At 39.0% G+C, this 26,691-nt stretch overlaps 5 protein-coding genes, 4 long non-coding RNA genes and 2 pseudogenes across 14 annotated transcripts; 8 read left to right on the top strand and 3 right to left on the bottom strand.

Annotated features, from left to right (window-relative positions):
- Positions 1-4: 4 nt before the first annotated feature.
- Positions 5-2,652, bottom strand: LOC123475417. Its single transcript, XR_006650451.1, has 3 exons — positions 2,218-2,652; positions 371-1,030; positions 5-300 (listed from the first exon to the last, which is right to left on the bottom strand). It is a non-coding gene; the product is annotated as an uncharacterized LOC123475417 (long non-coding RNA).
- Positions 1,080-2,869, top strand: LOC123475426. Its single transcript, XR_006650463.1, has 2 exons — positions 1,080-1,308; positions 2,069-2,869. It is a non-coding gene; the product is annotated as an uncharacterized LOC123475426 (long non-coding RNA).
- A 127-nt stretch (positions 2,870-2,996) lies between these two features.
- On the top strand, positions 2,997-4,300 carry LOC123475350 (E3 ubiquitin-protein ligase TRIM32-like). The gene is made up of 3 exons (XM_045177944.1): positions 2,997-3,195; positions 3,271-3,425; positions 3,493-4,300. The coding sequence occupies exons 1-3, from the start codon at positions 3,010-3,012 to the stop codon at positions 4,298-4,300; spliced, it is 1,149 nt and encodes a 382-aa protein (XP_045033879.1). The 5' UTR covers positions 2,997-3,009.
- A 42-nt stretch (positions 4,301-4,342) lies between these two features.
- Positions 4,343-6,530, top strand: LOC123475394 (carboxypeptidase A1-like). Its single transcript, XM_045178026.1, has 10 exons — positions 4,343-4,502; positions 4,606-4,746; positions 4,815-4,983; positions 5,055-5,258; positions 5,336-5,449; positions 5,554-5,677; positions 5,755-5,804; positions 5,875-5,994; positions 6,066-6,150; positions 6,241-6,530. The coding sequence occupies exons 1-10, from the start codon at positions 4,432-4,434 to the stop codon at positions 6,414-6,416; spliced, it is 1,254 nt and encodes a 417-aa protein (XP_045033961.1). The 5' UTR covers positions 4,343-4,431; the 3' UTR covers positions 6,417-6,530.
- LOC123475422 lies at positions 6,241-8,701 on the bottom strand. The gene is made up of 2 exons (XR_006650458.1): positions 8,561-8,701; positions 6,241-8,388 (listed from the first exon to the last, which is right to left on the bottom strand). It is a non-coding gene; the product is annotated as an uncharacterized LOC123475422 (long non-coding RNA).
- LOC123475401 lies at positions 6,944-10,144 on the top strand (annotated as a pseudogene).
- Positions 10,145-11,795: 1,651 nt separating this feature from the next.
- On the top strand, positions 11,796-13,256 carry LOC123475398 (annotated as a pseudogene). Its single transcript, XR_006650432.1, has 2 exons — positions 11,796-11,932; positions 12,075-13,256. The product of XR_006650432.1 is annotated as an extensin-2-like (transcript).
- Positions 13,257-14,715: 1,459 nt separating this feature from the next.
- LOC123475407 (extensin-2-like) lies at positions 14,716-16,763 on the top strand. Of its 2 annotated transcripts, none has more exons than XM_045178038.1 (3): positions 14,716-14,857; positions 15,142-15,367; positions 16,450-16,763. In XM_045178038.1, the coding sequence occupies exons 1-3, from the start codon at positions 14,791-14,793 to the stop codon at positions 16,712-16,714; spliced, it is 558 nt and encodes a 185-aa protein (XP_045033973.1). In that variant the 5' UTR covers positions 14,716-14,790; the 3' UTR covers positions 16,715-16,763. The 2 variants fall into 2 exon arrangements, with proteins under 2 accessions (XP_045033973.1, XP_045033972.1); XM_045178037.1 differs by having other exon boundaries at positions 15,142-15,382.
- Positions 16,764-17,193: 430 nt separating this feature from the next.
- Positions 17,194-18,037, top strand: LOC123475424. 2 transcript variants are annotated; one of them, XR_006650461.1, is made up of 3 exons: positions 17,194-17,254; positions 17,337-17,539; positions 17,625-18,037. It is a non-coding gene; the product is annotated as an uncharacterized LOC123475424 (long non-coding RNA). The 2 variants fall into 2 exon arrangements; XR_006650460.1 differs by having other exon boundaries at positions 17,337-18,037.
- Positions 17,976-25,956, bottom strand: LOC123466543. Of its 3 annotated transcripts, XR_006650434.1 has the most exons (5): positions 19,257-19,724; positions 19,081-19,200; positions 18,806-19,002; positions 18,640-18,734; positions 17,976-18,010 (listed from the first exon to the last, which is right to left on the bottom strand). XR_006650434.1 is itself a non-coding variant. In XM_045178040.1 (4 exons), exons 2-4 carry the CDS (start codon positions 24,539-24,541, stop codon positions 19,155-19,157), a joined length of 360 nt encoding a protein of 119 aa, XP_045033975.1. In that variant the 5' UTR covers positions 24,542-24,809; positions 25,423-25,956; the 3' UTR covers positions 19,080-19,154. The 3 variants fall into 3 exon arrangements, 2 of the variants coding, with proteins under 2 accessions (XP_045033975.1, XP_045033977.1); XM_045178040.1 differs by lacking the exons at positions 17,976-18,010; positions 18,640-18,734; positions 18,806-19,002; positions 19,257-19,724 and adding exons at positions 24,109-24,418; positions 24,538-24,809; positions 25,423-25,956 and having other exon boundaries at positions 19,080-19,200; XM_045178042.1 differs by lacking the exons at positions 17,976-18,010; positions 18,640-18,734; positions 18,806-19,002; positions 19,081-19,200; positions 19,257-19,724 and adding exons at positions 23,071-23,969; positions 24,109-24,418; positions 24,538-24,809; positions 25,423-25,956.
- Positions 25,627-26,605, top strand: LOC123475349 (extensin-2-like). The gene is made up of 2 exons (XM_045177943.1): positions 25,627-25,687; positions 26,038-26,605. Exons 1-2 carry the CDS (start codon positions 25,627-25,629, stop codon positions 26,481-26,483), a joined length of 507 nt encoding a protein of 168 aa, XP_045033878.1. The 3' UTR covers positions 26,484-26,605.
- Positions 26,606-26,691: the final 86 nt, after the last annotated feature.

The raw sequence follows: 26,691 nt of genomic DNA, 5'->3' as shown, positions 1-26,691 counted from the left end.
TTTCGTTAGAGGAGCAAAACTATCATCACCAGTTTCTTTAAGCTAAGGTTGAACTGAACACAATACTACCAAGACAATTACAGCGAACCTGTAAGAGAGAACAACATGCAATTACTGAAAATTACAGTATATTTCCAATTCACATCAAATAAGAAAGTTAAATTACGTCTGCTGTTTCATTCTAAAGAAAAGATTGATTTCTTGCTGTTCTGCTGTTGCTGAGCTCAACTCGGTAAGTGATAGCAAACATTGGAATACTACCAGGCATTTATACACCTTCCGAGGCAAATGGTACAAGCCCTGCCAAAGGTTGCAATTACTACCTTTAATCTATTGGAAAGTAATAGCTGAGAGGGTTCTAGAAAATCACCTATGGATGTCATCAGGCACTAGCGTAGTTCTCTGAATGATGTTCCACGCACTCCCGATAGCGCGAGGGGAATAATCACAATTCGTAGCAGTTTCCCAAGTAATGAATTCGTATTCTCATTTGTCTAGATTAAAATGCATGTTTTATGCACCCAGCTTTGCTACTAAATATTGTTTTTAAAGCAAGTAATTTATCTCTGCAATATTTTTTGCAACCTGATTGTAACGTTTAGACCCTTAGACCGCCTTAGACGACTAGACAAGAAAACCAAGTCCTGGATTGATCGTTAGGGGTTAACAGAATAAATTTTTAAATTGTACTTGCAGATATCCTGGATGTACCTGATGCCTTGGGATCACTCGGTGTCCGAAGGGAATGCCACCGATGTTATGTTGTCACTGTAAATAAAACATATCCAGCATCATTCTTGTGTTTGCTGAATTATTACCTCATTCGAAGACAAACAAAGGAGTTAAAGAATGCAATAGTTAAAAACAACAGAAGAATGATGCTGGATTATTGGAGGAATTTATTGGGACTGATTTTTATAAGGAATTTTTCTAATTAAAAATAAAAAGCACCAAATTCGGCTGCCGGATCAATAGTTTTCATACCTGTAGCTGCTCCAATGGCAGAAATGAATTTAACAGATAGGCCTACCTAAGAAAAATTTGAATATCCAAACAGTACTCAGTCGGGCTCGGCCTCAATTACCCGAGACCCTTACTACGAGAAGGTACTAGTAGCGCGAAGCCGAAAAAAAGGAGTAAACAAAAAAGGGCGCCCTTTTCTGTGTGTCGCGCTAGTACCTTCTGATAGTAAGCCGGAACTCGGACTATCAGTAATTCAATATCTACTAAACGTTCGTACAATGGCACACCATAATAACAAGTTGTCAACATCACGCATCTCACATACGCAAGTCACTGCAGCTTAAGGTAAAAAATTTGAAATGGAGAAGGAGAATAGCATGTTACTTTCAAGTTGCAACCCTCGATTAAATTCAGTATGCAACCAAGGAAAATTCTAAAACGCATATCTACACAATCCCAAGTACATAAAAAACCTAAAAATGGACTTAAAACGAAACTTTAAGCTGAAAATATTTTTTGGCATCTGTCAAGATTCGAACGTTGACATAGCAGATCACCTGGAAAGATATCATTTGCTATCTTCTACCAGAACGTGTTATTAGTTTAATTATTAATGACATTATTACGTTACGTTACGTTGCTTAATTTTATGCACTGCCTTTTGTTTTGTTTTATTAATTTTTAATCTCAAAAGTTGTTAATTTGGCAAAAGTTGATCATCGACCGTAGACTCGCGCCCCAAGTTCAGGTTCCATGTTCCATGTTTCCATGCACATTGCTTCAATCCCTCTAAGCCTCATCTAGGGTCATTGATGATCAACAGACGCCATAACCACTAGGCTATGGACGCCCAACTTAATTTGATTACGCAAAATGTTTTATGTTACTTTCGCAGTGCTCGCCATACATGCTTTCTACTTAAGCACAAAAAGAGAGAGAGAGAGAGATGATAATATTAGTTTCCTGAGTGTTTATTTTTCTTAAAACTGAAAAAAAAACGAAAATTTGTTTTTTTTTTTCATTTTTTGTTTGTTTGTTGTTGTTGTTTTTTAAAATTAAAAATTCAATTTTATAATATTTTTTGTTTGTTTTGTTGATTTTACAGAAGCAACTTAAATTATGTCCATGCATTTTGCCTGCTCCTCTGAGATTTGCTTTCGTTTTTTGTACAGCTTTTATATTAGCTGGAGGAACAAAATAGAAGGAGGCTCCAAAAAGGGTTTAAAAAAGAGAATGATAAAAGTTGCTCGTTACCTTTTCCTCATCTCGGTGAAACTAACCCGAACCGCACGACGTAACTAGGGCATCAACTTGTCGTGCTACAACATTGGCTGAACTTCCGTATTGGCAGGATCTACATCCTTATCAAAATTCGAACATCAAAACGTCTAAGCAACAACAACAAAGCCCTTGTTATTTTGGCTGTTACACTGGTCATGTGAACAGAGAGAATGAATTTTCTTCCCCATGGCTTGGCTCTTAGCACTCTTGTTCCAGACGGCTTCAGTACGTCAAATTAGAAACCAATGCCGACCATCTGGATATCACTCGACACAATACGCCCACTGCACCGCCGTACGCATTTGCTGGAGTGCATACGTTCTCCTAGATCAAATTGCAAGATTTTATGAGCTAGATAATTTGCCAATTGCCTTTACAGAATTTTAAGATAAATTGTTTCACAATAACGTAATACTTGACACATTAACCTAAACTTCACCCTGTCGACTGCCGAGCAGAATGTATACTGAGACTGACTAATGCACTCTCCCATAAAACCAACGCTAGGTTTCAAAACTTCTTGATTAATTACATTTTTCAAAGATCTTATTTGAGCAGTTTGTAATTATTTGCCAACATTGTGAAATATTTTATACGTTAATAAATTTTTACAGATGCGAATGAAGATAATAAAATATTTAAACATTGTCAACTTGTCATGGTTTGAACGACATGATAAGTTTATTTCAGTCGTGAGTTTCACACGTGGTCTTGTTGTCTGAAAGGTTGGCGATCAGGGGTTAAGGGCTTAAGGCACGCTATAAGATGGCTGTAAGCCTTTCGTCTCATTTAATGGGTTTCAGTGACGATACCGTTGCGTGTTCCGTTGCCCAAATGGATGAGATTGAAGATCTGAGTACGTGCTCAGTCTGTTTTTCAGAGTATAATAGTGATAAGCGAATCGCCAAGTTTCTCCCTTGTTTCCATACATTTTGCCTGGAGTGCCTTAGGGTAAAAATTTTACCTAATTTTCACTAAATATTGTACCTTTCAACACTTTCTTGTTTTTGTTCTGTGTTTTTATAGTCACTGTCTTCATCCACTGTTATAATAACATGTCCTCTATGTCGGAACACATTTACATGCAACAATGGTGTGGATAACCTTCCGTCCAACATGTATGCCCTTCATATTGCCAAAATGTCCAACAAAGCTGAGAGAGCTAAACAGTTGCAAAGATTGTAAGCCTCTATTGCTTTATTCTTGCACTTGATGGATCCTAACTAATAACTCTAAATGTTTTAACAGGTTGGAATGCTGGTGCCTGTCCTGCGAGTCAGTTGCCAAATTGTCTTGCTATTTCAGCAACCCAAAACATTCTCTTGTATCCATAAGAGGTAGCACTATGAAAGAAGATGAAGATCTTCAAAAACTGATCAAAGACATCCCTTTAAAAAAATCATTGGCTATTAAAAAGCATAAACAAGTGCAAGCCCATCTGAACTCCTTAATGGAATTGTTGAAACAAGTTGAAGTTGGCCTTAAAGACCAGCTAATGAAAAATGATCTTCATCTAGCGGGAATAATGTCTTTGGATGAAAAACTTGCTTTTGCTCAAGAGAATAAAGATATGACTGTTGCAGCTGTTAGGGAAACTGTCAATTTCCAGTGCGACGAATCATTGGCAGAAGTGGCAAATATCGCCGAATATTACGAATTACAGAAAAGGATTAGAATCATTTTGAATCTTCGAAATTCAGAAAATCAAGTCATCCCAACATTTTCTTTATTCGAAGATGGTTTTTACAGCAACTGGTCAACAGCGGAAAACTTGTCTACCACAGATCGAAATCTTATGCTTGTATCGCATCTGGTCTTCACAATCTTGAAGCGATGGAAGATTGCTTTGAAAGTAAAATTACCTCCGGGTTCAATGTTTACAGCAGTCAGCTTATCTTCTATCGAAAATCGACATTCTCCACCACAGCTACCAACTGTCACCCTGGTGACGGGAAACTGGAAAACCAAAAAGGGGGGGGGAAAAAACCCCCCCCCCCCCCCCCCCCACCGCACCCTCTACGTCTTCCAGTGTCCCGTCAACTACGATATCACCTAGTGTTGTCGAACAATCACTCAATAAACCTTCAAATTCAAATTTAGCATGGGGTCCAGCTCCCACGATCAGACAGCGTCCGTTTGTTCCATCGTTATTGTCGTTTGGAATTCGTGCTGCATCACGCCGAGAAAATGAAGATTCATGTTCAGATCTTCTGTGCCTTGTTTTCGCTTGCCATCGCCACCAAAGTCGACTACTCGGGGTATGTATATGTCTATTTAATAGGCTTCTTCACCTTTACTTGCCCATTCCTGTCCTTAATCAATTGAGATCTGAAACGAATCGATATATATTTTCTAAATAAGGCATATGGTAATTCGAGTAGTCCCGCAGACAGAGGAGCAGGTGAAATTTTTAAGCGCTTTGGAATCAAGCAGCTCTATCGATTTCTGGACACGCTCAGTCGCCGCTAATCGATTCACCGACATTCACGTCAGTCCCGAATCGTATGTAGCGTTAGATTTCTCAATATTTGAAGCGTCTTAATGCAAAACAAAAATTCATTGAATTATAGATACAATCGTGTTGCACGAGCTTTGCTTGAACATGGCATGAACCACAAAATTCATATTGCTAACCTGGGCGTATTGGGAAAAGAAGAACAGCAGAGCATCGCTCTTCGCCGAGCACTTGCCAGTAACAACAAGGCCATCGACGTGGAAAACTATCACACCTACGAGGAGGTGAATTGTATTTTCTAAAGTCTCCTATGCATATTCATTTGGTGTTAAGCATCAATTGTGATTCTAAATAGATCATGGCTTACTTGGCCGATTTGGCTAGCACCAACCCATTGGTATCTACATTGGTAGCAGGTACCAGTGTCGAAGGCCGTCAAATCGTTCAGGCGACCATCAGTAGCGATCGTTCTGCTAACAAACCGATTGCTTGGTTTGATTGCATCATTCACGCCAGGGAATGGATCACTGCGGCTACTTGCGTCTGGATCATCGATACGGTAGGCCTATATAATAGCTATTGTCACATGCAGTACGTTTGTATTTATCAATGGATTATTGTTTTGCGTATACGTAGATCACCAGTGGATATGCTGGAACTGACGCCGAGATCACTGCGCTCGTTGATCAATACGACTGGAAGTTTGTGCCTGTTGCTAATCCGGACGGCTACGCCAACAGCTGGAGCAATGTAAGGAAAGCTTTATCGTAGTAACTTTTTGGGGTTAAATGATTTAAAATTAAGAGACCGTTGACCTGTTGCTAAACATTTCCTAACCTGATGCCAACAAACAGGACAGATTGTGGCGAAAAAATCGTGCGATTAACAGTGGCTCTGCCTGCGTCGGTGTTGATCTCAATCGCAACTTCCCGTCTGGTTTTGGTGGGGAAGGATCCTCCAACCTACCTTGCTCAGAGAGTAAGCTCTACGTCATTGAATTTATCCTATAATATTTCACTATTAATTGTGTACTCCTACACTGTCCGTCGTTATAGCCCATCATGGAGTTTCAGCCTTGTCCGAGCCGGAGTCTCAGACTTTGGACGTACGTATACCCAGTTTCTTCTTCCCGTTGATCGAGCAACAAGTTCATTATTCAAATTTCAATTTTAAAGGCTCTAATTGCTGCTGATCGTGGAAGGGTCAAGGCAGCCATTTCTATGCATTCCTACTCCCAACTCTGGCTATCATCGTACTCTTATTCAAGTGCTCTGCCGGTCGAGTACCCTGAAATGGTGTAACAGAACACATCCAACCTATTTATTGAAAAGGATTTCAATCTATTTTTAAATATTCCTTCTTCCAGATGAATGCCATGAAAGCAGGCGTTGATGCACTCGTTGCTACTTATGGAACCCCTTACGAATACGGTAGCACAGGCACCGTCCTTTGTAAGTCAGACATCTGCAGCACTGAAACTAATTCCCTTTTCCACTTTACTCGTGTTCAATTTGTAACAATTTTCGTTGCCTATTTAACAGACATCGCATCGGGCACTACTACGGATCATTATTATGAAAACGAAGGCGTTGTCCATTCGTACACGATTGAGCTCCGCGATAAAGGACGGTACGGATTTCAACTGCCGGCATCACAAATTGTATCGACGGCCACTGAAACCTGGAACGGAATCAAGGCGTTCATGAATGCTATTTAATTGACAAAAGGAGCAAAACTGTTGGACGGTGTTGAGTTGAACGAATGCGACATTGGAAATTGAGGCTTATGCAATAAAAGATTTAATCGGGAAATAATATACTCTGAAATCGAATGTAGCGAGTTTTGTTATTGTTATCGTTTAGACTATGAAACCAATGTGACACAAACATATAAGGCAACAGGTTACAAGAACTTTGGGCTTTCACGTGATTCGTACCCTTGGTCACGATATGAATGAGAGGGTGGGGAGTCTAATTTAATACACAGAGGAGGAAGAGTGGATAAATAGAATATGTGTTTATCGAGGACGTTGGTGCTGTCCAAGACTCCAAGGTGGACATTGATTTGCCGTGGACTTTGTAACGCCTAATCTTCACCACTCAGTTTAAAGACATTCTGCTGTGAAAAGCCAGCTTGTCATTATTGACAGTCGCGGTTAAAAACAAACTTGCCGTTATAAAATGATGAGATTGCAGATGGTGATAACAAACGTGCAGCCGCTGATTACAACACATAACAGTCTGGTTGTATCGTATATACAGTTCCCATCTACGTATGCTTGTTAACGATCCGACTAGACGGCCAAGAAATGAAGAATTGCATCCTCCTTGTCTTCGGCTTGTTAGCCCTAGCAACGGCGGCTAAACTTAATTACACCGGGTAATATTCAACAATTATTTTGGTCGTGTAGTGGAAATCAAACAAGAAATTAGCAATGCTTGAATTTCCAGTAGTTAGTTAGTTACTAAAGTAACGTGTAGAACGTTGGCGGCCAAAGACACGAAAACAAAAATCGATTCTTTCGCAATCAATTTTGCCTTATTGTTTCCTCAAAAAGAGGAATCCCATTTTAGTCTAGTTTTTTTTGTGCTACATGTATCATTTCCATTTGGGACACTAAAAAAGAAGTTTTCTAAAGGCACAAGGTGATTCGTGTTATTCCCGAGACTAAGGAGCAGTTGGAGTTCTTGCGTGATTGGAAATCAAGCAGTGAAATCGATTTTTGGCTGCTACCGTCTAGCGCGGGACGCTTTGCAGACATTCGCGTTAGTCCCGAATCGTAAGTTTAATGCACCGTGCATCTCTTTTTTTTTCTTTTTTTTTTTTTACTATGGTTACGTATTATTCTCATAGAATTGGATCATCTTAACATCTCAACATCTCTCAGGTACGCTCATGTTGCTGCCAAATTGGCTGACATGAAAATGAGCCATATCGTCCATATTGCTGATGTCGGAGAACTTGAACGACAAGAACAACACAACATGGCACAACGCAATGACGCATTGCAATCTTTAACGGTGAAAAGGCTATAGATGTCGAGAATTATCACACGTACGAAGAGGTGAGTTATAATCTAACCATTAGCAGATCTTCCTCTGACGTCCTATTACTCAACAGGTGATGGCCTATTTAGCCGAATTGGCTAACACCAACCCATTAGTTTCAACAAAGGTTGGAGGAACAAGCGAAGAAGGTCGTGATATCGTCCAAGCGATTATTAGCAGTGATCTTTCAGCAAACAAACCGGTCCACTTTTTCGATTGCAATATCCATGCTAGAGAGTGGATTACAGCGGCTACTTGCGTGTGGATCATCGACCAGGTATATAAAAGAAAAGCTCGTGAAAATTGTGTTTGGCTTCTCAACTGTAATAGTGGTCCTGTATAATCAAAGATAACAACTGGATATGGTTCCGATCCGGAGATTACTTCGCTCGTTGACCAGTACGATTGGAAATTTGTTCCTATTGCCAATCCAGATGGATACGCCTATACTTGGAATACTGTATAAGCTGGAGTCACAAATCGCCTACTCAACTATTTGTAACACAAGAAACTGTTTAATTTCTATAAGGATCGCAATTGGCGGAAGAATCGTCTTGTTAACAATGGATCGACGTGCGTCGGTGTCGATGCTAACCGCAATTTTCCGATCGGTTTTGCTGGATCTGGTTCCTCCAGCGATCCCTGTTCAGGAAGTATAAATTTCACTGAATCTATTATATCAATTGATACAAATATAAAATTTTTCTATATATGCCACTCTGTATAGCTTATCATGGCTTATCATAGCTTATTATAGCTTATCAAACCTGTGATCAGTTTTGATTTTAACCAATTAAATTGAATTTGTGCGTACCTGCATGGCATTCAAGTGGATTAGTAGATTAAATGTTCAAAATGATCTTTCAGTAATCTACGGTGCCATGCTGCTGTTGGCTGTTGTCTTCATAATTACTAGAACGGTCGTTGGTGGACCGATGGGCACGTCTTCTGAATACTACACGACTCCAGCATCCTACTGCACAACGACGTGTACAGCCCCAAGCTGCTAAATCGAGTCCCTGAAATACTAAATACGAGTCCCCAAATACTAATCGGCCCCAAGTTACTACACAGAGGCACTGGTGTACTAAACTACGACATACGCTACACCAATTTATTCCAGCGAAGCCCCGAAGGCCCGAAGTACTATATGCTGCTCCCAGCTACACCCTTTACTGTTGTCTACTACACCGCAACAGAAACAAACAAGTATTACGTAGCTCCGTCTTATTACACCACAGCTGCTCCATCTTACAACACCGAGCCCAACTACTACACAACAACCTCGTCACCCCTGCATTCTACACTGAGGCCCCAAAATACTACTCGCCTCCAAGTTACTACACTGAAGCCTACACCTCATACGCCAAGCCAGACAACTACACCAATGCTCCACAAAACTATGCTACTGCCTTTTATTATACCACTAAGGCCCGGAGTACTACGGTATTGAGAAGGCCGAGTACTACACCACTACCTATGCTGCTCCAGCGCACTACACTGAAGTTCCAAAGTACTATTGATGGCCCCAAAGATTTTAATTGGTGAATTGAAAAACCATTACTGAATTTTAATTTTATGTAGTTATACCATAGACATTTTTCAAGAAAAGGTAAATATTTCAGACTAATGGAATTCAATGATCAACATCAGCCATGTTCAATTGCACGATAAATAATAAGAAATTTTGGAATTTATCTTCAGGATTGCAGCCAATGTATCGTCACAATAATTTCGCTGATGGTTTGGACTTTGAAGTTCAGTTCTTATCACTGATATTAACCAAACTTAAATCGACTAGAAAACGTAGACGCTTATCTCTCATTCTTTTAGTTTCTTTGACTAAGAAAGAAATTTCAGTAACGAGGAATGAAGAGAAGTTCGTGTATGTTCCATTACTTGTACAGTCAATTCTTTTGCGTTTTTTAGGCATTTTGCATCAAAATCGAAGGCAATGAAAATCGGAAAACCGGAGGCAATGAGCCAGCTGCCAGAGGTAAAGGCTTATCTTGGGTTTTCTGTAATTTCATTTAGAATTTTCCATGGTCAACATTGTTTTCTTTAAATTTCCTCTCCCTCAAGTTTTCATGATCTTGCCCTTTTTTTCATTCATTTCTTAATTTTGTTCGATTTTATCAGATGTACAAAGGTAATAGAAATTTAACATCTGTTTCGTATGTCTCTAATAGATTCCACTGGATATCATTTTATTAGATACCAAATAGCCCGGACGTTTGAAAATTGAATAAAATTTGTAATTTAGGGTGTTACATCATGAAGGCGGGGACCATGATTTAAAGATTATGTCAGTCATCTGGAGTTAATCACGTTCACAGCAAATGTATCGGACTGAATGTATTAGAAGCTAATAAAAACCCGCTTGGTCTATGTCAACTAATTTCTCTAAAAACGAACGACCCATTTTGCAGGAGCGTGAATAATTGGCACTCAAATACACCACAAGTGATTGTCTTGTAAATAATGATGTCACTCTTTAACAAACCCGTCAACAATACCACCGAAGGTTTACCGAGAAACGAAAGGAACCTAAGTATTCCTCAGCTCCCAGCTACCAAACTGAAGCCCCAAAGTACTATTGATAGCCCTGTGATTTTAATTAGCTCGTTAACAAAAACAATGCTTCACTGTTTAATGTAAAGTTCTACAGAAGGCGTTATTGATCATCATATTTTCGCTTCAGCTTTATTTCTGTTCTTGACTAGAATCACCTCCGATTTGGAATGTGGTACTAGCTCATTTGTCTATAATAAATGTTGCCGTTAATCAACTTCTAATTACGTTGTTTGTACTCCTCAACACACCAATCAATCGTTTCACATTCGCTAATCAATAAGAGTTTAGTTTTGCTAGTCTGATATTTTGAGCGAGTTATTTCAAAAGATTTAACGAAATACCTCAGCGGAGGAAATGCAGCTTCTGAACATTTTCATTTCACGCGTTTGTGAAATGTTAATTGATTAAGAAAATTGATTGCATAATAATCAACGACGCGTCACATTTCACACCTACGCCCGCTTGCAATCATCACGTTTTCTGCACCCACTTGTTACATCAAAGGTACAGCTCACTCCATAACGCGGTAGGCAAAGTTTTAAAGGACAACACGAGGTGCTCTCAATCTACTAAATCAAGCCCAACTTACAGCACTGAATCTACATGTTAATGTGCCTGTAGTCAACACATTGAAGTTTATTCGCACATTTTTCGTTTCAAACGATCGATATAGTCTTTGCACTTTACTAACTCGTACCCTTGCTTTTCCCTGCATAGTTTGTCTGTCATGTTTAATAGTTAATTTCACGTGAAAGTGTAATAAAACCGGCTTAAAAAACGCAATATCTTCTTTCGTATTTTAACCGTTTGTTATCGCTTGTTCAAAAATCCATCGACTCTATACGCTATTCCCTATGTTAAACGTTGGATATCAAGTTTTCTAAGAGTGTTGGTGAGACTAACGCTGACAGGCAATTCTCTGATTTATTCTTCAATCAATTAAACTGTGACGTCGTACGTTCTGTTTCAACGAGATCGAGCCAATGGTCGCTATTTTGTCGGCCAGGAGCTCCGTCTTTGATGCCATGTTCCAGGGCGCAATGCAAGATGATGATGACTGGGAGAGGTTGGTCAAGAATTATCCAGATCTTTGTTTGTTGGCCACTCGACGCGTGCGGAAATAAAAATTCATATTGCCAGTTTATTTATGGTGTTGAATGTTAAATGAAATTTTTAATTGGGGTGTTTATATCATCCAGATGGGTAACTCATCGTTAGCTAAAGCTTAGCTGTTCAATAAAAATCAAATCAGCTGCAACTCGTCGAATTTTATTTGCTATAGTTTGAGAATGTCGGTGAACTTTTTCATTCCTGTTCAATAATTTTGCAGACAAAATATTAAGGGAGGCATTTTAATTGCGATATTTAGGATGCATAACATTCACCGCCAGTGGATCGAACCAATTCAAGCAGCCCTTTACCGCGTTTCCAGGAAACAAAAACGCCAAGCAAACAGGGGTGGGGTAAGAATATTGGCTGTCACTACCTTTAAAGGTGCACGTGTCGTAACCGCAGGGCGAATAAATTGAAACAGGATGACTTTGGAGTCTTATAAAATGAGAGGACAAAGGTGTTTTAATTCAGTGTAGCGAGTGCAGTTTTGCAGATATGGGTAATTTGAAATTATATTTAATTAATAAGTCGTAGGAATTAAAACTGACTTATTTGGTATAACCAAATCGGAATAAACATGTGTGTATCTGCGTTATATTAAAGTGAATTAATAGATGAAGTTGTCTGTTGTTTTGATTCAGCTAACTACGGCGCGATGCTGCTGTTGGTTGTTGTTTCTTTGATGGCTGGTGTAGCCATGGGTGGACCGATGGGCTCGTCTTCATCAGGATACTACACTACTCCGGCGCCTTACTACACGACAACATATGCTGCCCCCAGCTACTACACCGGGTCACCTCAGTACTACACGACAAAAGCGTCAGAGTATTACACAACAGCCTCTTACTACACCACTACGTATGCTGCTCCGACCTACTACACTGAAGCCCCCATGTACTACTCGGCTCCAAGTTACTACACAGAGGCCCCAATTTATTACACGACAACTTACTCTACTCCAAGCTACTACACTGAGGCTACCAAATACTACGCAGCAAAGGCACCGGAGTATTACACAACGACTTACGCTGCCCCAAGTTACTACACCGCAACTGGTCCTTCGTACTACGTGGAACCTAGCTACTACACCACAACTTATGCTGCTCCGTCTTACTATGCTGAGGCTGCTGAATACTACACCACCAAGGCTCCCGAGTACACAACGTATGCTTCGCCAAGTTACTATACCGAAGCCCCAAAGTACTACACTACTACCTATGCTGCTCCAATTTACTACACCGAAGCTCCCCAATCCTACACCACTAGCCACTGAATACTACACTACTGCAGCCCCGGAGTATTACCCCAAGAAAACTGAGTAATACACCACACCTTACGCAGCTCCAGCCTACTACACTGAGCCCCCAAAGTATTACCAGACTGAGGCTCCACAATACTACACCACGAAGGCCCCCGAGTACTACACCATAAAGTATTCTGCTCCCATCTACTACACCGAGGCACCCAAGTACTACTCAGCTCCAAGTTACTACCAAACTGAAGCCCCCAAATACTACACCACAAAAGCGCCAGAGTACTACACCACCACTTACGCTGCTCCCAGTTACTACACCGAGGCTCCAGCCTACTACACAACATATGCAACCCCATCCTACTACACTGAGCCACCAAAGTACTATTAATCGTTAAAATTGTGTTGTCTATCTAGTTCGATGAAGTGTCAATTAGATTTTGTTTTATCATTGGTAGTCCTCGTTCCAAATTAAGTATTTCCTTGATATATATTTATGCATTCACCAGTCGTTCCATAACATTGTGGTTTCTCAATGAAATGTTGAATACAAATGTATATTGTTACCTAATCCATTATTTTTTCTATTCTTTATCAAATAAGGTGGGTGAAGGCAATTTCAATTTTGCTTTGAACAGCTTTGTAATTCTGAACATTAATTTACAGTTTAAAATTTTAGAGTTATATCAAATATTTGTGAATCTGTTTATGATATTATATCTTCTGATACGCAGTACAGAATATTGACTTCATTCATTACGTTAGCCCATTGGCATAGAGAATTTATTGGGCATCTTTAAATCTTACTTCTGCTGTTTACCCTATTTCATTGAATAGCATAGTGTAGCGAAATTCTTTTCAGTATGCATTTCCACCATTAAAGCTAATTTCCTAGTTTCATCCTGTAATTTCTATTTTAGGGAAATGCTTAAATAGTTGTTGAAAAAAAAAAAAAAAAAAGGGTTGCGCTAAGCACTTGATTGACTTGCTATTTTAGTAACCTCCAGACCTGCCCGGACGGAGATCATATTGCTGTACTATATGATCCACATCGTGACATCAGCTGAGGGCTCTTACCTCTCTATTCAGTCTTGCATTGCAATGGGGGGCCAATCCCATTCCAACGCTTCACCTTTCGAGTTGTAATTGCTTACAGACTCTTGGTTACTATAGCAGTCCCGTCGTTATTAGGCCTATAACAGTGGGAGAGCCCGTCGCCCAGTCATTTTAAGTGCCGCTACACATAGAAATGCACTCAACTCTTATATACCGTGAATTTAGGCACCAAACTACGTTGCTAACACAATCGGGCAATTTCCGACATAAAACTAACTCCCATTTAAATTCTGAGAAAATATTACACAATGTCTTAAATGAACATTATTGGGAAAACAATGATGAATATCATTTGACTTGACTATAAAACAAATAACTTAATTAAATGTTTAAAATTGCGTATTACTTTCAAGCACTCACGAATTAGGGTGTGGCATCACGCATAAAGACCGTTAACGACATGCAAGAATCCTCCATATCGCCTTGCGGCCGATGTTAGCACTAATAAGTGAATGCATAGGCTAAGAGTTATACGAGGTGAGAGCGCAAATATTAATCGCCGAGTTCAATTTACAATTAGATTTCAATATTTAGATTTGTATTTACCCGTACAAGCATTAAGCAATGTCCCTTGTCATTCAATCAGTTTCCCGTTGAAAACGCAACGACAACCTTTGTAGGATCTTTATTGTTTATTTATGACAATTATTGTCAATCCTACGATTCCAGTTAGAGTTTGACATTGCAATGGCATTAAAGGACACGTCCTTCTTTTATTTTTATCATCATAACGTTTTGAATGAAAATTTAAGACAAGAAAATACGTGGCCTTAAATCGCAATTGCCAACGGCCAAAAAGAGAAGGAAATGGGGAAGAGGATGTCATAAGGTAGGCGAAAATATCAATAAAGGAGGGGTAAGCATCATACAGCACTTGTAATTTTCAATGCCATGGGCTATTGATGGCGTGCACATCAGGCTGACAAAAATTCTTATAAAATGAGGACAAAATTCAATTTGAATTAGTCGAGTGGACTCATCGATCAGCAATGGTAGTAAAGAGAGTCGTGTTATCCAGCTGTTCGTTACCAAGTCAAATTTCACTTATTATCATGGGTAAATATCTTACGTTAATCTCACTGTTGTTTTGAATGAATTCTATTTTTCTCGTTGAAGCCTGTCATTTTTATCAAACATGTTTTGAACCGGAATTTCTAGCAAGATTTTCAAAGTGATGATCGTATTGTTTAGTTTTATGTACTCAGGATTTACATCTTGTAGTTATGGGAAAACCAGGCTCATTTATTGACTCTTGGATATTGTAAAGAACTGATGCATTATGTTTTATAAGGCTATTTGTTCAGATCATACCTTAAACCACATTCTTCTTCAATTTGCAGCTAACTACGTCACAATGCTGCTGTTGGTTGTTGTTTCTTTGATGGCTGGAGAGGCCGTGGGTGGACCGATGGGATCGTCTTCATCCGGGTACTACACCACTCCGGCGTCCTACTACACCACTAAGGCTCCCGCGTACTACACAACGAAGAAGGCCGAGTATTACACGACAACATATGCTGCCCCGAGCTACTACACCGAGCCTCCCAAGTACTACACGACCAATTGGTATTCATCAGTCTGGTATAATTTATATAGCTATTTAGTTGCGTAGCATAGAACATTGCTTTAATTCATAGCATTAGCTAATTAACATAGAATTGGGCAAGGTTGAAATCCACTTATCTTTACAGTGTTTAATTGCGTAGCGTACAATTTTTTAGTTTGCATTTCCACCACCAATGTTAATTTCCTAATTTCAACCTGAAATTCCCTTAAAAGGAAATGCTCAAATATTCGGACTAGATGTTAGAAATTTTGGTTAGCCAGTTTGGATTTTAGTTATTGAAAAAAAAAAAAAAAAGGAAAAAAAAAGGGTTGCGCTAAGCACTTGATTGACTTGCTATTTTAGTAACCTCCAGACCTGCCCGGACGGAGATCATATTGCTGTACTATATGATCCACATCGTGACATCAGCTGAGGGCTCTTACCTCTCTATTCAGTCTTGCATTGAAATGGGGGGCCAATCCCATTCCAACGCTTCACCTTTCGAGTTGTAATTGCTTACAGACTCTTGGTTACTATAGCAGTCCCGTCGTTATTAGGCCTATAACAGTGGGAGAGCCCGTCGCCCAGTCATTTTAAGTGCCGCTACACATAGAAATGCACTCAACTCTTATATACCGTGAATTTAGGCACCAAACTACGTTGCTAACACAATCGGGCAATTTCCGACATAAAACTAACTCCCATTTAAATTCTGAGAAAATATTACACAATGTCTTAAATGAACATTATTGGGAAAACAATGATGAATATCATTTGACTTGACTATAAAACAAATAACTTAATTAAATGTTTAAAATTGCGTATTACTTTCAAGCACTCACGAGTTAGGGTGTGGCATCACGCATCAATACCGTTAATGGCATGCAATAATCCTCCATATCGCCTTGCGGCCGATGTTAGCACTAATAAGTGAATGCATAGGCTAAGAGTTATACGAGGTGAGAGCGCAAATATTAATCGCCGAGTTCAATTTACAATTAGATTTCAATATTAAGATTTGTATTTACCCGTATAAGCAATAAGTAATGTCCCTTGTCATTCAATCAGTTTCTCGTTGAAAAGCAACGACAATCTTATGTAGGATCACAACGAAGAAGGCCGAGTATTACACGACAACAAATGCTGCCCCGAGCTACTACACCGAGCCTACCAATTACTACACGACCAAAGCGCCGGAATACTACACAACTACGTATGCTGCTCCGACGTACTACACTGAAGCCCCAAAGTACTACTCGGCTCCAAGTTACTACGCAGAGGCCCCAGTTTATTACTCTACGACATACGCTCCTCCAAGTTACTACACCGAGTCACCCAAATACTACACAACAAAGGCAACGGAGTAATACTACACAACGACTTACGCTACACCAAGCTACTACACCGAGGCTCCTAAATATTATGCTGCACCCAGCTACACCACCTGTAGCTGGGTGGTGTAGGGGATGATGACCCATCGGTTGGGTCACCAAATGTAAAAAGAAACAAGCACCAGTGGCGATAGGGTAAAGGAAAAAACAATCACATGGAGCGATAAAGAAAGGTGGTGTCTAAAAATGATGACCGCCTTCACTTGTAAAGATTGTATTCGATTAGTTCTCTCATATTTAGGAAAAATCTAATCAGTTCCATTAAGTTTTTATGTGTAAACCTGTACGATACTTCGCTATAGCTTTAATAATACTAGCTACAAGCCGGAATACAAAGCCCCCAGCTACCCAGCACCAAAGTACCCTACTCCTAGCTAACCCGCACCAGCCTACCCCCACACCAGCCTACCCCGCACCAGCCTACTCCGCACCAGCCTACAAGGATAACAAATATGCCGACATCACCGTCACCAGCCAATCTGATGAACGCAACCTCGATGGCAGCAGCCAATGGAGGTAAGTCAATTTCATTTCTTATCTTATTAAGATGGGGATTAAAAGTACACTTATTAATAAATTTAATTCTTTCAATTCACAGCTACGCCCAGTCTGACTACACCACTCGTGAAGAGTCCCAGGCCCAAAAGAAGATGCAAGAAGTCGCCTACGATTCTTACGGCAAGGCTACCTACGAGGACGTTATGGGAAACACCAACAAGGGATCCTCTTACTGGGTTTCCCCTGAAGGTCAGAAATTCACTTTAACCTGGACCGCTGATGATGCTGGATTCTAGCCCAAAGGTGACCACTTGCCCGTCGCCCCCGTCCATGAATACTCAACACGAGATTACAACGTTCTCAGACCCATTTTACCTCAATTTTGTAGGAGACGTCAATAACATCGCAAAAATGCAAATAGGATGGTGTCATTGTAGGGACGACGATTGGGAACACTTGAGGTGCTTCTTGGAACACTCTTCCGCGCCGTTTCTGTTGTCTGTTCACACAAAACGCGTTCGTAGGTTTTGGATTTGTTGTGGGTATGAAAATCAACGCTCTTCAGGACACCAAAGGTTTTTAAATAAACAAAAACTACCTCAATGAGAAAAACCGTTGCACCAAGCAATGTTGTCATGCTTTGGTTGTCTACATCAGCATGCAAGTAAATGGTTTCACCTGCGACATATCTAGATACAGTGTTACCGTAATAAGTTCAGATCGGCAGCAAAACCAACGGAAAACGGACTTGGTTTTTATTGATTGTGTTGGTAGCTATCAATAAAATTTAAAAGATGGTGATTTTGAAAAATATGTTAACATATCATGTAGAAATCGTCGGCTCAAGTGTTAAAAGAGACAAAAAAATTTAAAAAAAAAGCCAAAAAAAAAAATAATTTTTTAGGGAATGTGGCTGTTCTGACGCGTACAGTAAACCGTCCATCTTCTCCAAACTTTTTAGATAAATTTAAATTTTCTCCCCTTTTTTTTTTGTTCCCCCCTTTAAAAAAAAAAAAAAAAAAAAATTTTTAAAAAAAAATTTTTTTTTTTTTTTTTTTTTTTTTTTTTTTTTTTTTTTTTTTTTTTTTTTAAATATGACGAGTCGCGCCGACCTTAATTAAGATCCTGCGATCTGTGACGTCAGGAAGGGCCGAATGTTGTAAATGTGGCGCTGTTTTATTTTTCGTCGCTGTTCTGACAACGTCGCCCCGACCTCCTGCGTGAGGGACGGGCAGTTCGGTCCAGGCGTAGCTCGAGTTCGGGCGTTTTTCGTGTTTGCTCTGAAATACAAACCTAGTTAGAGTCGAACACGGCCGATTGTCGATTTAATTTAACGAAAACGTTCGTTCCCTTTGATCGAGTCAGGTGATTTCGTAACACATATCATGTAGAAATAATTTTACTGCTGCTTTTGGGATTGTATTTAAGTCAACAATGGTTTTGACTGTAAAAGCGAGCACATATTCGTAATTTGGTTTCCATGACGGCTTCAAAACCCCTTAAAGAAAAATATTATTTTTTATGGTATTTTCGAGACATTCCAAAATAATTTTTGAAAAGTAAACTAACAGTGAATGGAATGTAGCAGGTTTCTCCATTTGCTTGACGTGAAGATCTCTTCAAAACTACTTTGATTGAGTATTTGACATGGCCATAGCCAAATTTTTCCAACATCTCAGTTTGAAATGAAGAGGGAATTTTTTTTGGAAGTGCAAACGCAAATGGAAATTGGTGAACTCCACTGACAAGTTCAAATGTTTCTCTGCCTGCAAGTAAAACAATTAATGTGTATAAGATAATAAAAATATTGAACATTGCTTGTCACTAAATATATAAATTGATACCTTCATTGGTAATTACAGGAATTTTCAGGTCTAGATAAGTTTCTTCAGCTGAATAGTAAGTCTCACTACTCAATTCATTGAAACAAAATTTTGCATAGCCTTGACATTCCAGGTATATTCCTACCAAAGTTAAAAGTGTAACAATGAGTGAAATTTTAAAAGACATCAATAAAAACCTTTCAGTATTTTACTGCTGACATTTGAGATGTGAACTACTCCAGACACTTCCTCTCCAGGAAAATAAATTCCAACAGGATTGTCTAATTCTATAGTGAGACTTTCTATCCCCATAATGCAGCTTTGGAACCATAACTCAACTTCATTGCAAGCCAGTTTTTCACAAAGATTTTTTTACACAAACAACATATTTGTGAAAACTTGTATAACAACTACCAGTCAGCGTCCGTACCCTTTAACGGCAACAGCTGGTCGTAAGTTTTATAAATAAAAATAGAAAAGCGCCAGTTTCGGCTGCTGGATCAATAGTTTAAATACCTATGGCTGCTCCAATGACAGGAATTAATATAACATATTTCTAAATTCTAAAATTCAGTAAATCAGTAATCTAATATCCCCGAAAACGCTAGTACAATAACATAACGTAGTAGCAAGTTTTCAAAATCAAGCAGTTCCATAAGGAATTCGGTGGAGCTTAAGGTAAAAATGTTAAAATAAAGAAGTACACGTCAGCACTCGGCGGTCATAGATTTGATGGTTTAACCTGAGGTCAGGTAGAGAGCGTACACTGTTAGGGGAGACCGGGGTTAGTTGTCCAATTTTTGGTTCTCTGATTTTTGTAGGCTTCCCTGTGAAATGAACAGCAAACTTATTAATTACGTCCTGAAGCCTATGATCTTAGCTAAATAATGAAAGCATTTAAATTCAGTTATCTCTGTTTATTCAATCAGAATAAAACAAAATGTGACACCCATTTTTTCGGACAATTTACCCCCGGCTTGGGGTTAGTTGTCCCGAGCTTGGGGTAAATTGCAGTGTATCGTATTTGGGTATTAAAATAAAATTATTTTAAAATAAAATACTCAAAATACGTATTTTATTCGGTATTTGTATTTGGGCTGTTTCTTATTTAAAGTATTTGTATTTGTATTGTTCGTTTACGCTGAAAGTGAATAAAATACAAATACAAATACAAAATACTTTTTTTTCAAAGATTTGAAGTTTGTAAATTGGCAACAGTGTATGAATCGAAAGTAACTTCATTTTGGCAGCGTTATTGCACCTGCAAAACGTTTTGCAATAGCTTTTTCTAGTTTCAAAACTTTCAATTGCATTTTTCGTCGTCTGTTTGTCTCGTGTGTGTTTTCATTAAACCACAAGTTTCTTTAACGTATTATATATTTGGATAACCAAATTTTTCCCTCCATCTCCTTTTAGGTCTAATTTATTTGTAGTTAATTTTTGTTTAAGAGTCCTTTTTGTGATCGACCCGGCTAGCAGAAGAACCCGAATTCTTTAGCTAGCTGGTGTATTGTTGTTCACTCTATAAACGTCAAACTTGTAAGTTTAACAAGATGAAGTGTTGCGTACGAAACTGTGAAAAGAATCACAAAGATGGAGCTAAATTTTTAAGTTTTCCTAAAAAGAAAATTCACTGTTCAAACGAAGTACAACAACTCCAGAATTTGCGAAGGAAAGCGTGGGAGGTTTTTAGGAAAACTTAAAAATTTAACTTAAATTGGTGAATTATCACCAAATGAATAGCGAATCCACTGTTAGGTACAACAGTGAGGTAAAACATAGTTATAGAGAAGAAAACAATATTTTTAAAGTGAAATGAATGGTTTTCCCATAAGACGCTGTAGACAGCGTAACACAGATTGGACACAAATTTGATTTGCGTATTTGCGGAGAATGCGCAACGTAGGATGTCCAACTGCTCCATAAAGGAAAAAAGTATTTTGTATTTGTATTTGTATTTGTATTTTATTTTATTTGGTATTTGAGGTTTTGGGAGAAAAAATGTATTTTGAAGGACGAGTATTTTAAAATATAGTATTTGTATTTTTAAAATACTCGTTTTTTTTCAAATACGATACACTGGTAAATTGTCCGTCTAACGATATGGATATGGAGATTGGAGCCTGGGCAATAAAGGTGCCGTGATAACGTTTTCTAAAAAAATTAAAAATACATATTACATCAAGAGTAAACTAAAACGCATCATGGCAAAACTCGCTCCTACCTTGGAAATATAAAAAAAGGTGGAATGTGGTTTCCTAGGGCTGAAACAGCCATAGCTAGAGTAACTAATTCTCCCCTCTCCTGACTAGTTACGGCGCCAATTTGTTTTCTACCTTTCCTGGCGACAATTTTGTCTGGACGCTGGACTGTTGTTATGCCTGTCTCGTCCATGTTCCAGATTGATCCAGGGCCAATATCGAACTGGGAAAGAACCTTGATAAGGTTGTCAAAGAAGACACCCACACTGTGCGGATTGAAGCTCGACATTCGAGCCATTGATGTAGCTTCAGGCTTTCGCAGTGATAGTGATGGATGGCGTGATAGGTAACTAGTAAACCAGTCGCTACCAGCCTGCTGATTTTTCATCCATCCAGCTGGAATAGCAATGCCACGTCGCGTGCCGAACTCAAAGGCTAGTTTTTTAACGCCATTTGGTGTGAGACCAAAATAAATGTCACCAGCCTTTTTCAAATATTCTTCTAGGGCACCTTCTTCTTCATCAGTAAAAATCTGTGTCGAACAAAATTTTAGTTTACGTAACTTTGACTGGTCTTAGTGACACACTGAATAGTTTACCTGCTTGGGTTTGGCATACCCTATGGAAAAAGTATCATGTTCAGGCACTTCAGAAAGACTATCCTGATGAGAGCAGTACTTTTTTACATTCCTCGAAAGACTTTTAGGGGGAACATTATATTCTCTTGCTGCTTGGGAAATATTCATTCCGTTCTCTACTATAGCTTTGATGGCCAGCATCCAAATATCTTTAGGAATTTCACCCCTATTAGTCTTCTTTACATATGTCCTCATTTCACCTGTAATTCGATATAAAAATTGGGATGTAAGGCAAGCAAAAAAAATGAAAGGTCAACTTGCCCCAACCTCGCCTTGACAACTTGCCCCAGCCAAGGGGTGTCAAAAAAATTTGGTTTTTGAAATAGTTACAATATAAATAGAAAAATAATTTATACAGGGAACAAAGCTGAATACCTGAGGATTACAATGAGACTGTCGTCGACTTTCCAAGGAAAAAATTTATGTCAAAAAGCCTGAGGCAACCGCAAATTCACAATTTTCGAAATGACGTATGGAAACACGTTTTCATCTGCAGCTTCCACAGTTCTGCTTGGAAGGCCATCAAATTACACATAAGACACCTTGAGGTCATACTGTACACTACAGAATTTTTTGTGATTTTTTAAAAGAAGAGGGCACTAATTAATGCCATTTGGTCAACTTGCCCCCGGGACAACTAACCCCGGTCTCCCCTATAATGAGGTAGTGTAGTTCTCTAGTAGTACAGCGCAACATGTTTCTCTCAAGTTAATTCAGTTTGCATACCAAGAAAATTCTTAAAAGCATATCCTCACAATCCCAAACATGTAAAGAATCTAAAAATTTACTTAAAACGAAACTTAAAGCTGAAAATATTTTGTGGCATGTGTCAAGATTTGAACCGTCGCCATAGGAGATCGCCTAGACAGATGTCATGTATTATCATCTACCAGTGCGTGTTATTAGTTGAAATTATTGACATTTTTATGTTACGTTGCTTAATTTTATGCACTGTCTTTGTGTTATTTATTTCTTAAATTTCGTTAATTTGGCAAAAGTTGATCATCGACCGTAGACTCGCGCCCCAAGTTCGGGTTCCATGTTCCATGTTTCCATGAACATTGCTTCAATCCCTCTAAGCCTCATCTAGGGTCATTGATGATCAACAGACGCCATAACCACTAGGCTATGAGCGCCCAACTTAAGTTGATTTTGTAAAATGTGTTATGTTACTTCCGCAGTGCTCATCATGCATGTTTTCTACTTGGGCACAAGAAGAGAAAGAGAGATGATAATATTAGTTTCCTTGAATGCTTATTTTTATTAAAAATGAAGAACAAAAACAAAAACCAACAAATTCATTTTTTCTTGTTTTTTTTTAATTAAATTAAATTTTATTGCTTACTGCTTGCTTTAACAAACATCGACTAATCACTCACTCTACCAAAGAACCTTGCAGCCTGAGAAAAAATAACAGTTCAAGATGGCACGTACCTGTGGCCCTCGAAATATCCTAATATTTCTAACTAATCCAAACCCCAAGATCCAAATCGCGTTAACATGAACAACATCAGCATGCAGCACCAATAAGTTTCCTAAAATAATTTCAAAGGCAAAAATGAGCACACAACATACTGAATGTGGCATCAAACAAAACAAAGATAATCTGCAGCTTACACAGTAAAAAAAGTATCAGGTAAAGCCAGAAAGGCAACTATCACTATACCATTCGGTCTTTTCACCTTAACTAGGAAAAGTTTCCTGTTATCAAAATGCATACCAATTTCTGTACTGTCAAAGTTTGCCTTCAATAAAGTTGTGTTACAAGGCACTCCTATTTAATTGTGTCTTGAGTGTGGTCCTACATTGCACAACTTCTCCATTTTTAATAGTAAAAGTTCACAGTTTATTTTGCTATGGATATCACCAGTTCTGTTTCTGATCAAAGGCAGGTCCTTCTCTGGTGTTAAGTTCAAGTGAATCTGTAGAAATAACAATTCAGGAATGGCATGCTGTCCCACAACCAAATTTTTACCTCAAAGAACTCAAGACATGATTTTGGTTTTGTCTTCATAAGTTTCCCTGCATTATTTCAATAGCCACAGTTTCGAACAAAAAGTTATATTTTCCCCCTGAAATAGAAATTTGGCAATTTTTGGAAATGGAAACCCATACTTTCTGGAAATCAGTTTAATTTTAGGTGTGCACACTTATCCTGTCAGAACTGCATTGCACAACTCTTACCGATGCCGAAGAAATGGTGTACAATACCTTTGAGCAGCATAGTATTTAATGGCTTGAGTGTAGTATGTTGGAGCGGAGTATATGGTCGTGTAGTATTTGGGCGTTCTGGTCGTGTAGTAGACTAAGTAGTTGGGAGACTCGGTGTAGTAGCTGGGAGCTGCATATGTGGTATAATATTCGAGAGCCTTGGTGCTGTAAGAGGGAGCAGCATACGAGGTGGTGTAGTAGGGCGTAGGGGTTGTGTAGTCTAGTGTCCAGATGAGGACAAACCCATCGGTACCCGCCGATGTAGCCATCGAAAGGGCAAAAGCGAACAGCAGCATGACATCGTAGTCCCCTACAAATTCAAAAATTAAACAGTTCAGTAATCGATCCATACAATGAACTAGAGGGGGAAACATTATAGTTTGTAGGGCTGCTGGAAAATGCAAAAATGAATGAACGACTTTGTCTTACGCATGATTGACAGCCGAATATGCAATATTTCGCCGATGCAATATGTTGCCGACGATGGAGTCAGTTTGAAGGCACCAACGTAACTGGTTTACTTCCACTTCACACGTTCATTTTTATAATACCTACCGCCACCCTGATTCATCGCTTTAGCCCAAAGGCATCTTGAAGTTGAACATTTTCGAATTTCCAGTTTCTTACCCCGCCTCTATTGCACTGTGTGGTGTAGCGAAGATCCTCTCATGCTGCATTTGCAATCGCTATCGTGGGTTTTCCTAGTTTTCCATTGAAAATGTCAAGTAGAAAGTCAATGCTCAAAATTGGGTACTAGCAGCTAGAGTTCATTGTTTGCGCAATTTCACTTGATTGTGAAAAAAAGAAAAGAAAAAAATGGTTGCGCTAAGCTCTTGAATGACATGCTAGTATCCTCCAGACCTGTCACGATGGACCGAATCGTAATAGTACAGCTATTGATCCGATCTATCATGACATCAGCTGATAGCTCTTACCTCTCTATTCAGCCTTGCATTGGAATGGTGGGCCAATCCCATACCAACGCTTGACGTTTCGAGTTGTATTTGCTTACAGACTCTTGGTTACTAGCAATCCCAACATTGGGAGGGTGCCATACCCAGTCATTTCAAGTGCCGCTACACATAGAAATGCACTCAACTCTTATATACCGTGAATTTAGGCACCAAACTACGTTGATAACACAATCGGGCAATATCCGACATAAATTAACTCCCATTTAAATTCTGAGAAACTATGACGTAATGTCTTAAATGAACATTATCGGGGAAACAGTGTTGAATATCATTTGACTTGACTATAAAACAAATAACTTAATTAAATGTTTAAAATTTCGAATTATTATCTAGCACTCACGATTTAGGGTGTGGCATCACGCATCAACACCGTTAATGACATGCAAGAATCCTCCATATCACCTTGCGGCCGATGTCGACACTAATGGGTTTATGCATTGGCTAAGAGTTATACGAAACGAGAGCGCAAATATTAATCGCCGAGTTCAATTTACTATTAGAGTTCAATATTTAGATTTGTATTTACCCGTATAAGCATTAAGCAATGTCCCTTGTCATTCTATCATTCAATCAGTTACCCGTTGAAAAAGCAACGACAATCTTATGTAGGATCCTTATTGTTTATTTATGACAATTATTGTCAATCCTACGATTCCAGTTAGAGTTTGACATTGCAATGGCATTAAAGGACACGTCCTTCTTTTATTCTTACCATCATAACGTTTTGAATGAAAATTTAAGACAAGAAAATACGTGGCCTTAAATCGCAATTGACAACGGCCAAAAAGAGAAGGAAATCGGGAAGATGATGTCATAAGGTAGGCGAAAATAGCAATAAAGGAGGGGTAAGCATCACACAGCACTTGTAATTTTCAATGCCATGGGCTATTGATGGCGTGCACATCAGGCTGACAAAAATTCTTATAAAATGAGGACGAAATTCAATTTGAATTAGTCGAGTGGACTCATCGATCAGTAACGGTAGGAAGGAGAGTGTGGAGATATGCTGCACCATCTTACTACACTGAGGCACCCCAATATTACACCACAAAGGCTGTTGAATACTACACAACTAAAGCCCCGGAGTACTATACCAAGAAAGCTGAATACTACACCACTACTTACGCTGTCCCTGTTTACTACACTGAGGCTCGCAAGTACTATCCGGCTCCGACCTACTACCAAAGTGAAGAGCCACAGTACTACACCACCAAGGCACCTGAATACTACACCACATCATATGCCACTCCTAGCTACTATACAGAGGCTCCAAAATACTACACTACAAAGGCGCCCGAATACTACACCACCACTTATGCGGCTCCCAGCTATTACACTGAGGCTCCAAAGTACTACTCTGCCCCAAGCTACTACACTGAAGCAGCTCCAAAATACTATTAGAGGCCAAGTTTTTTTAAAGCGCTGAACATTTCATCTCCCATATTTATTCGTTCATCACAGTCGTTCTTGAAGTATAACATTAATGTCAAATGATATGTTTCATACAAAAATGTTCTCGTTAACCCTTCGCATTTAACATGTTTCTCTTTATAAAACTTGTGTAAAAAACAAGCGTGTCATGGTGAATCGAGTTTGTTTCACGATAGGC

The sequence above is a fragment of the Daphnia magna genome, linkage group LG8 (assembly GCF_020631705.1).
Source record: "Daphnia magna isolate NIES linkage group LG8, ASM2063170v1.1, whole genome shotgun sequence".
In the NCBI taxonomy this organism is placed as follows: domain Eukaryota; kingdom Metazoa; phylum Arthropoda; class Branchiopoda; order Diplostraca; family Daphniidae; genus Daphnia; species Daphnia magna.
Note: the sequence above shows the minus strand (reverse complement) of the source record. Positions and strands in the feature narration are given on the sequence as shown.